Raw genomic sequence first — 11,028 nt, forward strand, 5'->3', positions numbered from 1 at the left:
GTCTGTTTGCATATACATATATATATCGATGTGTATCTGTGTATAGTTATATATGTGTGTTTGTATGTGTGTGTGTGCGTGCGTATGTGTGTGTGTGCGTGCGTATGTATGTGTGTGTGCGTGCGTATGTATGTATGTATAGTAAGACAATATTTCACATGGTTTCTCAGACAATTCTCTGTTTCTGACATTCCTTCATAAGGTGCACTACAAAACGCTACACCCATTACACTCAGTGGTCACTGACCATTCGGTACTTTTCTCTATATAAACTGGCGTAACTTCCCTAATCATGTAGTATACGTTTGCAGTACGAACCATTTCTTAAAATGTCTCTTGCAATCTTCGTGTTTCTCTCGTTCCTGCTTCTTGTGGTAAGTGGATAAATTTCATTTCAACATTGCTTCAATTCCCCAAAATGCAGAATATATAATTTTATGTATTTTTATACTGAGAGCATTTTTTCCTTTCAAACGTGTTATAAAGAAAATACTATTGCGAGAACATAGTCGTGTCTTCAACGTAACACACGCACGCGCACACACACATATACACACGCACACACACACACATACACGCACACACACAAACACTCAGAATAATGCATAGTTGTTTAATGTGTAACATATATGGATGTATGTTAAAACATTATTTGAAATAATACCCAATACGAAATATAAAATCTTTTTCATAAATCTGAATAAATTTTGATAGTTACGTATGAGTTTCGCTGTATACCCGGGTCAGTTTCCTCTCCCGAGTTAATTTAGTACTTGAATGTAGCACAGTGAAACTCTGACCTTGGCCTAATTAAAGACCCTAAGGGTAATTGTCTATTCTACAACATCGTTTTACCATTAAGTTTACAATCCCTGTCATAGTAGAATCGACATCTAAAATTCATAAACTTTTTTCTTACTTCCTTTCCCACTAACCCTTAGCAGTGACCATACCTTTAAAGGTTACTTTATTAATAATCAGTTCTAAATTTTCATTTATTCCAATCTTGTACACATGTTAACTAGATGACTAATTACGTTCGTAAACTATTTCACTTCCCTTTACACTAAATACGAGCCATAATAAGAAACATCATACTATATAATGCATATCTATTCTTTACCTCCTGTAGAGACATTTGAACCGGAAATTGCTTTTGAAACAGCATAGATCTCACTTATTTCCCAGAGAAATGTGAAATCTTTTAAACCTACAGTCACGCATATACAATTTATAAAACATTTACAAACACTAAAGGACAAGCAGAATTGGGAAATCAATAATGCACTCTTACACCACACTATTTCTTCCACTTTGTCTCCACTTCCTCCTTTACAACGCTATTCTTTAATCATCTAAAGATCACTGATAATGATCTAAAGATCACTTTAATTATCCAACGATCACTGATAAAGAGCACATTTATTAACCCATTTTGATTCGTTAGAAACAGTAACCTGGGCGTTTTAACCCATTACCTACCAGTGATCTCATATGAGATCACTTAAAAATTACAAATTTCGTAATTATCTGTCAATATTTACACATATCTAACCTTTTTGCTATATCTACTAGGTATATTTCTCTGATATTCAAATGAGGTTTGCTCATTTTTCACCCGCTTATTTCTATTTAAAATGCATTTTGAAATGTTATTTTGATCATTCCAGCGTGTTTCTAAGGCTGTTTTATGCTAGAAATCAAAGTTTCATAAAAAAATTCCAGTTAATAGAATTACGGGAGATAATGAGTTAATGTAGAGCCACATGCATCATCCTAATCTAACGAAATACTGATAATTAAAATTGACACACCCATCTCCGTTATTAATTTACTACCAATTTCTTATCATTACAGGAAACTTACTACCCTTCTCCAGTCATATCCTTTTATTACAAATTTTTTTTAAATACTCTTCCTTCGAGAAACAGACTCAATTCCATATATATTTCATATAAATTCCAAACTCTTTGACTTCAACTTCCAGAGTTAGATATACGAAAACTTTCCTTCTTTTTATTTCTCTTTATCATATTTTCTTTTTTCATCTTTTCTCGCCTTAAATGTTTTAGGTTCAAAAAGCAACATCACAAAATATAATGTAAGCTAATATCCTGCTATATTAAGCATTTCTTTTTGTGAAAATCGTCTCTTCTTATTATGCCTCTATCTTTTGATCATCGACTCCCAAAATCCAGAACAATCCTTCCTTCACCTAGCCACACACAAAGACGCTTAGACTTATAAATATAATGATGCATTTTAACACTGTTCATCCTATTTTGATCAGCATTCTCAACAAACTAAACATAATACAATACCTCTCTCTCTACCATTCGGATATACTTCTCTTTTCTATGAGTAGTTGCTTAACCCTATTCTCGCAAAAATTTTGAGCATGTTCGAATTTTATGGCGTAATCGTATTTCATGGCATATGTTACATTGTAAATGGATATGTACTTTACACATGCTTTTAGAACTTTAACGCGCTTAACTCTAAAATGAGATCTAATATAACTGAAATTTGTTTACGTTTTAAGGTACATACACATTTATATGCATAAACTACAGTATGATGTACAGACATTCGAGGGGGTGCCCAAAAGTAACCGGAAACGTTCTCTGTGAGACAAGCCTGTTGTAGTTCAGGCTTCCATCGCTAGAAGCCACTTGATACAATCCTCAGACATCTGTCTGTCGACCGGCGTCGTCGCGTAAGATCATAGAGCCACGTAGTGCATCTTTGTTTTGCTGTGCTTCTCCCCCTGTTCATTGGCTTTTGTGATGGCTGAAACAAAGGAACAGCGTTCTTCCGTAAAATTCTGTTTTTTGATGGGGAAAAACGGTGGCTGAAACAGTTGTCATGTTTCAAACAGCTTACAAGGACGCTGCCATGAGCAAAACATAAGTTTACGAGTGGTTTCCACGCTTTAGAAATGGTCACTTGTCGCTTGAAGACCAACCTTGTTCAGGACGCCCGTCGACCTCCCGAACGAATGAAAACATCATGAAAATTCATGAAGTGGTCATGGAGAACCGTCGCCGAACAATTGATGAACTTGTTGATATAATTGGTGTGTCCTGGAACTCCTGCCAACAAATTTTGCGCGAGGAATTGCAACTGAAAAGAGTTGCAGCAAAATGTGTGCCTCGCTTGAATGCGTGTTGACCGAATACGTGTTGTGAACTGAAATGACAGTTGGAAGTTGATCTGAATCTTTTTTACAAGGTCACCACTGGTGACAAAAGCAGATGCGGAAGAGATGAAGGAAAAAATGACGGAGACATTAAATGGCATCACTTCGCAAAAGTTCCAGCACTGCTTCGAATAATGGAAAACGTGTCTGAACCGATGCGTTGCTTCAAATGCAGAATACTTTGAAAGCGATAAAAGTGTAAACATGTAAAACAAAGTGAATAAAATAATACTGCAAATTTCCGGTTTCTTTTGGGTACCCCACCCCCGTACACACGCAGACTTATATTATCATTTAGTGTACACAAGACCTATATGTGAGCTACCTTAAATTTTATGCTCAGATAATGCAGAAATCAGACAGGCTTGTATAGCGTACCGTGCACGAATCGACAATCTTTCAGGCTAAAATAAAATAAATATTCGTGGGGATATACAAGTGAAAAAAAATTCAAGAAAAAGCGTCAAGATATGTTCTAAGGGAATGGAGATAATCCCATTATATAAACAAGGTTATGTCCCTTTAACTCGCACATTGAAGAATACTATTAATACTGATGGTACGAAACTTAGAGTAGTTCACAAATGAGTTCTGTATTTCATGAAATGAAATTTATCACTCGCTGAATTGAATGCTTTTTTTTGTGTGGGGGCGCTTAGTTAGTCAACAAGCGCACAGTACTCTATATACCCTTTAACACGTGTATTTGCAATGGAAATTCATACGAATTTACAATACATATGTCAACCAAGATAGTCGCAAATTAAAATGAGGCTTCTTAGGATTCAACCAGCACAGTACAAAGATGAATTTTTACCACTTGGCTTGCTCTATCAGGAATATACTTACCCTGTTAACCTATATATTAAGATGCTCCTAGCGAAAGTGAAAGACTCGGTGAAATAGATGTGATGGAAGGCTCTATATTTTGATGTTGAGCTGACACTCGACACCACGAAATTCTATGACTTAAACATACGAAAAGATCGCAATAGGGTAAAAAGTTTAATTTCATTTAAAGCCGATCTACTCAATACAGCAACCAACATTGAAGTCTGTAAATACTCTAATATTTTCCATGCTAAACTTTTTATAACTGATATTCGGAACTTTAAAACCCTAAAATATAAGTTCTTTATATTTTTTTCTAAGTTTAATAACTTTAATGAAATTAGCAATGATAAACACAAGTTGTTGCATGATAGTACTTCTAGTAAATATAAGACAGTTAGCAGAGATAGATATATTGTCATTAATGATGCGCACTGTCATAGGCTGGTTTTACCACCTAAAGGATATATCTAGTTAAGTTTACACAGTTTGGTACCGTGGACTTGTTCTTCTCTGTAAATAAAGTAATTGAGTTCGCCAGTAAATACGTCACTATCGACCAAACAGAAACTGAGTTAGTCATTCATGCATGTAAAACCCTCATCTTTAGTAAGGGTTCGACTTAGGTCAAGAAACCGAAACTATCCTAAAATCCTGTTTTCCTACCATGATATTGATTTGTTTTGAAATGATGGATTAGGCATATCTTATGGCTTTTAGGAAAATCTCATATCATATCCGTCTTTAGTACTATAGGTTTTAAAACATATCAGTAACAAACTTACTAAAGCTGTTTCCTTAGCTGCTTCTACGGACCTAGTTTTAAGCACCTAGAAACCCTATCATAAACCGAGCGAAAGACGTAGGTATATACAGAAACAAATTTATCACCCCACTATCGTCTTTAAAAACCACATTACTAACATTAGTAATAGGATCTCTAACTTCTCCTCTAAATACATTTTTGATAAAGCAGCCCTACAGTGGCTTTAAAGAGAAGATAACATAAACTCTGACACAAACATGGACTAGGTAAAAAAGAGAAGTAGGAAAGTTATATAGGTCACTCCCTTTCTCTTTCAATGTAAGAAATAATGTAGGTAAAGATTCTTAACCCCAATAGATAAACATTTCCGCGATAGCCATAGATGAAAGCCAAGAAAATCTTCTATAGAAGCTCCGTGAAAGGTTCCTACAGCTGCGGTTTTGATATGAAAAACATCTTTTCACATAACCCAGCAAGAACGTCCACTCCAAACTGCAGCTTCAGGAACTCACATACATACCTGCTAGACATGCATGGTTTGCTCAGCCTTCTAGGAAGCCAAACTACCCCCACGTTCCATCAAATGAAAGAACTGAAAGAAAGAAAAAAACATATGTTGGGCTATGTGAAAGAGGTTTAGAAGACATTTGCCAAGCACCGATGTTATTTCAAACATGTAGATAAAAGAAGAAAAAAACAAAACCTTACAAGCCATATCTAGGACAGCAGTATAGCAGATATTATTGAGTGGACCATTGTAGAAGATCTACGCGACTATTAAAAAAACTCTCATTTTTATTAGATCGAAGACCTGCAGCCCTACTAAATTCGAGAGCTGAGATTTGGTTGCCGCGTAAATGAAAGGTTTTATATTTCAAACCATAATTGAATTTCTTCATTGTAATAAATCAAACGATACATTAAAGAAAAGTCTTTAATATAATCGCTCATTATTTTATATTCTTCTTCGTCACTGACTTTGTGTGAGTGTGTGTGTGTGTGTGTGTGTGTGTGTGTGTGTGTGTGTGTGTGTGTGTGTGTGTGTGTGTGTGTGTGTGTGTGTGTGTGTGTGTGTGTGTGTGTGTGTGTGTGTGTGTGTGTGTACATATGTGTTTTATGTAGATGTTGGCATGATTATATATTTCTCTAGTATTTAGTATTTCTGTCGTAACATTATTTCTTCAAGCGTCAGCTAAAAGTGTAGATGCGTTATTAAGTGGATATGGATAATTATTGTGTGGAATTATTAATATGAAAGCAAATATCTAATGAAAACGAGAATTAATTATAAAATGATTTGAAACTCTGAAAATCACTCCGCGCTACAGATAATTTCCATCACAGCTTATTACTTGGCATTAACCAATGTGTGTGTGTGTGTGCGTGTGTGTGTACGCGCGCGTGTGTGACATTTTTATTTGATAGCTTCCGTATTTTTCTCTTACTCGAACATTCTGCGGTCGAAACTAATTGAATGCATTTTAAATTGTCCCCATTTAGTTTGTTGCGTATCTTAAAAATGGTTGTTGTTATTTAGCCTCTGGCTAACTATTATCAAACACATACCAAATATGAGTATCCGGTTTTTTGAATTTGGGTGAAGATATTTTCCAGGATTTTCATATTTAGCTTAAGAGGGTAAGGTATGGTTAGAGAGAAACTGTTTTCTACTTATAACAACAGTTATGCAAAATCTTTGCATCTCAGCACCTCAGTACCTTAACACCACTTTAATACTAAACAGAATACTTTCATTTAGACATTCGTTCAATATCAAGTGGAAATAATAAAAAAGCGAAAGTTTATGAGTATATGATTAGTTAATATTGCTATAAATAGAATAACATAACTCATATACTATTATTTTAATTTTATTTTTCATCTCTTTGCCAGGTTGACACGAGCCAGACAGTTAAAGGTAATTATATTTTATATTATATATGTAGCTAAAAGACCAATCTGCTAATGAACATAAACAGAAAAACAATGCAACAAATCCATTAGACAGTAACTTGCCCAAAATTATGCATATTACACGGAAAGTAAACCATATGAAACAAACGCATGCCAAGTATACAAAAAGCGAACCCATAAAAAACAAAAGTCTTATAAAACGAAAAGCAAAAAGTGTGACAGCAAACCATAAACTAACATGAATGAAATATTACAAAAACAATAAGATCGCAAACCTCCTTATTAACAACACACTACAAGCATTTAAACCGGAGAACACACCCAAAATGAACAACGTAACTTATGAATATGACTGAAAGTGAAAGTTGCAAACTTCACTATCCAGTTGCGTGCAAATCTAACAGCCAAAACTTTAAGGCTTCAACGGTCATATTCTGGTTGTAAAGTTTACGACCACTCACTATAAAAGGGGCTGAAGAGAAGACAACATCACTTTTCACCCTGAAGATGAGACTATGACAGCATGGAAACTTGGATAAATAGCAATTTTGGAACATTATTGTTCCAAACGATATATAAGGGTCTCGTAATGTAGACACAAAAATCTCTAATGATAAGTAAAATTAAACTATATTTGCAACGTCTTTTTAATATGTATTGTTTAAAAGAAAAGCTATTGCCCATATGTACAAATGTACATAGACATGGGATGAAGCGTGGTTCTGTAATTAAGAAGCTTATTTCCTAAACATGGGGCCTTGGAATCAATGCCATTGCGCCACACTTTAGGCAAAGACTTGTGAGTGGATTTGGTAGACAAAAACTGAAAGAAGCCCATTGTATAGATGTACTTACATACATACATACATACATACATACATACATACATACATACATACATACATACATACATACATACCAATGAATGAAACAAGTAAAATATAATTACTCTTAGAAAATTGTTGTTTAAATTCAAATATATGAGGCATTATATAATGAGACTAATGTATTGTAAAAGAATTATATTGTATATATCTGCACACAATAAGAAGATAAAGTCTTTTGCACGTAAACATACAAATATGTATGGGTGTGTGTGATTGTATGTGTATGCGTCTATTTATATATACATATTTTCTACGTTACTATGTGCATATATTCATATTAATATCATTATATATTCTAGGATGTTCAGGAAAATCCGCTAGTATCATATTTGTCTTGGACTCTTCAAGTAGTGTTTGGGTCGAAGACTATCGGAGACAATTAAAGTTTGTCACCAAACTAGTAGACAGCTTTGATATTAAACCAGATGGAGACAGTGTTCAAGTTGGCGTGATAACTTTCAGCAGCAGAGCGAATTTAGATATTTCCTTAAACAAATTCACTACAAAAGAGTATCTCAAAACTGCTATTTTGGCCATTCCTTATCGAGGCGGAATTACTAACACTGCAAAAGCGCTTATTTTATTGAGAAAGGAAATGCAAAGTGTCCTCGAAAGACGTTCTGGTCCTTTTATTGCAATAATTGTAACAGATGGTCATTCACGACAACCCAATAAAACTGCAAAGGAAGCCAAAACTCTTCATGAACTTGGGATCAATGTTTATGCAATAGGTGTTGGCAAAGAGTACAGTGTTGAAGAACTAAAAGCTCTTGCCAGTGATCCTGACGAAAATGTCTACCAAGTTACTGACTATTACGCGCTGGAAAAGCTTTCCCAGAGACTTGATATAAAGACGTGCAACGGTAAAGTTAATGATATTACTGTATTACATTTATTTCATAAAATGTTTCCACGATGCTTGCAATCCCATTTGCCGTAGATTTCTAATCATTACTCAATACTTCAAACCAGTCGATTAGCCAATATTATAAATGTTTTGCCAATACAACCTACAACGAGAGGGAAATGGAGGTGATTGCTTTGTCAAAATTTGAACTCTAGCATTAACAGCGGTAGAATCTACGTTTTTATGAAGTTCGCTATATATATATATATATATATACAGAAATTGATATTAATGACGTGTGTCATCGTCTAGTAGATTCTAAAAGGATCATGTAAGAGTGAGTTGGTCTTCTAGTACTATATCTATACGTGTTTTGACCGGAGTCAGTCCTTTGTAAAAGGTATTCTGGCCATGGCCATCCATTCTTATAAATCACCCAACATGTCCTTCCATTTTGAAAACAAATGGGGCGTTATTTGGCTGTTATTACTTGCAGTTGGGGCAACTACATAGAGGTTTGTTTTAACTTAACCTAGAAGAACCTATCCCATCGCAGGTTGTATTTATAAGACGGAGTAAACGTTCGTTAAAATTAGCGTTTCCGTTTTTCATGAAAGAGCAGTATTTCTTATGTTCTCTGGCTTGTTAAGAATAAACTTCACTAGTACTGGTAACAGGATACGAATCATCGAACATTCATTCAGTTCTCTTTCTTTTCGGTCAATTGTAATTTTTACTCATACTAGTACTCGAGTTAAAAAAAAAAAGATAACTGAATGAACAATAATAGTGTAGGTATTTCTTTTAATGTCTGACTCTTTAACAGTTATCTATTTCATCCTTTTTCTTTTCCAAATGACCATTATATAACTTAATTTCACAATTAAACATTTAATATATAGTATCGCCCAAAACGCAGCTCCTGCGTTACATATATACAATGACTATTTTATGTAATTGACTGTGTCATGTTTATCGGTTATAATTAAGTATTACTCAATTATTGTTAATGACAGAATTTCCAAGAAAAAGAGAAAAACTATACTTAGAATGTATTGTAAGACTCTAGCATGCATTATTGTCTTTTAATGTCCCTTTCATAATGATTTTGATATTCCTTCTTGACAGATATACCGATATTACCAACAGCCAGTATGTCCACAGGTACGCTCATCAACGATTTTAATCATTTATATGTATAGGAGAAAGGAGTGAGGAGTGTGATATATGTCAAGAGCTATTAGCATAGTCGAAATGAAATGGTTTCAGCTGTGATTTGTAAGAATGTCGAGGGTTTTCAACAGTCGAGGGTTTTCAACAGTCGAGGATTTTCAACAGCTTAACTCTTGCTGAGTGATGCTCACTTCAATTTCTGATATAAAGGTATTTTCTTTGGCAGGAATTTATGCAGTAAACATAACATGGAAGTCCTGGTTAAGGACCAATGTTGCTGTAATTTAGCCCCAGGAGGCATCGTCTCCAGCTGGCTATACGACACGATCTGTGTCTTTATATTTTTGAACAAGGGAATCTAGCACCCCACGCAGCTCAAAACAATATTTGTGTATCGCGATTTCTGGGTTATTTCTCTTTATCAGCACAGAATAATTGTTCGGCAGAATAATTGTTCTGTGCTGATGAAAAGAAATAACCCAGAAATCGCGATACACAAATATTGTTTGGAGCTGAGTAGGGGTGCTAGATTCTCTTGTTCGAAAATATAAGGACACAGAACGTGTCGTACAGCCAGTTGGAGACGATGTCTGCTGGGGCTAAATTACAGCAACATTGGTCCTAAACCAGGACTGCCATATTATGCTGGCAAACAATCTTTACTACAAAGTACTGTTGCTGAATATTTCATGTTGTGAGATTTTAAAATAGTAATTTTCTAACGAATTTATGCAGTTTGGATTTTACAGCATGATTATACGAGAATGATTTTAAAAAGTTTAGAAAGAGTTGCCTCTACTTATGTTAATTAGGATTTGAAGAAGAAAATTAGATTGTCTACAAGATGGAAGTTTAATCAAATTCAGTATGGTTTATTTCACTTTTCCTACAGGAAATTATAGTTATTCCCTGACACTGGTAGGCTCTTTAGACGTTTTGAAGACATTATATGGAAACTGGAGTTTACAGTATAATTGAAAATATACATAGTTAAAAGAAAATGTATTACAAGCGTCTGAAAATCTATACACTGCAATGCTATTGCATTTCATTTTAAAGGAATACAACTAATGAAGATTAAAACAGGAGGCTGAGAAATAGTTGTTCTAGCAGTCAATACAATGTGATCCCAAATGAATTTGAATACCAAATGGTTTCCATGACTGCAAACCTGATCAATATCAAAAACATATACATTTATGATTAAAAACGAGCAAATGAGAAAAGAAGAAAAACAATATAAAATAGCCGTTTTAAATATTCTTGAAGTAAACGTAATATTTTGTTTGATTTTCTTTCAGTTTCCACGGCAACGGAGCCAATGGTACGAGACGAAAGAAGTAAGTAGATTTAACGTTCAATACTTAAATAGTGCCATACAATGAAAGAGAAATGTCGATAAAGAAATAGA

At 34.5% G+C, this 11,028-nt stretch overlaps 1 protein-coding gene across 1 annotated transcript in view; it reads left to right on the forward strand.

Annotated features, from left to right (window-relative positions):
* Nucleotides 1-208: 208 nt before the first annotated feature.
* LOC106878533 (collagen alpha-1(XXI) chain-like) overlaps nt 209-11,028 on the forward strand; it is an 18,398-nt gene continuing 7,578 nt past the window's right edge. Inside the window, exons 1-5 of the mRNA XM_014927770.2 lie at nt 209-374; nt 6,690-6,714; nt 7,897-8,460; nt 9,573-9,608; nt 10,919-10,957. Of these exons, the coding sequence (XP_014783256.2) occupies nt 330-374; nt 6,690-6,714; nt 7,897-8,460; nt 9,573-9,608; nt 10,919-10,957 (709 nt within the window). The 5' untranslated portion in view covers nt 209-329. The remainder of the gene's footprint in view (nt 375-6,689; nt 6,715-7,896; nt 8,461-9,572; nt 9,609-10,918; nt 10,958-11,028) is intronic.

Source organism: Octopus bimaculoides, chromosome 4, assembly GCF_001194135.2.
Source record: "Octopus bimaculoides isolate UCB-OBI-ISO-001 chromosome 4, ASM119413v2, whole genome shotgun sequence".
Classification (NCBI taxonomy): domain Eukaryota; kingdom Metazoa; phylum Mollusca; class Cephalopoda; order Octopoda; family Octopodidae; genus Octopus; species Octopus bimaculoides.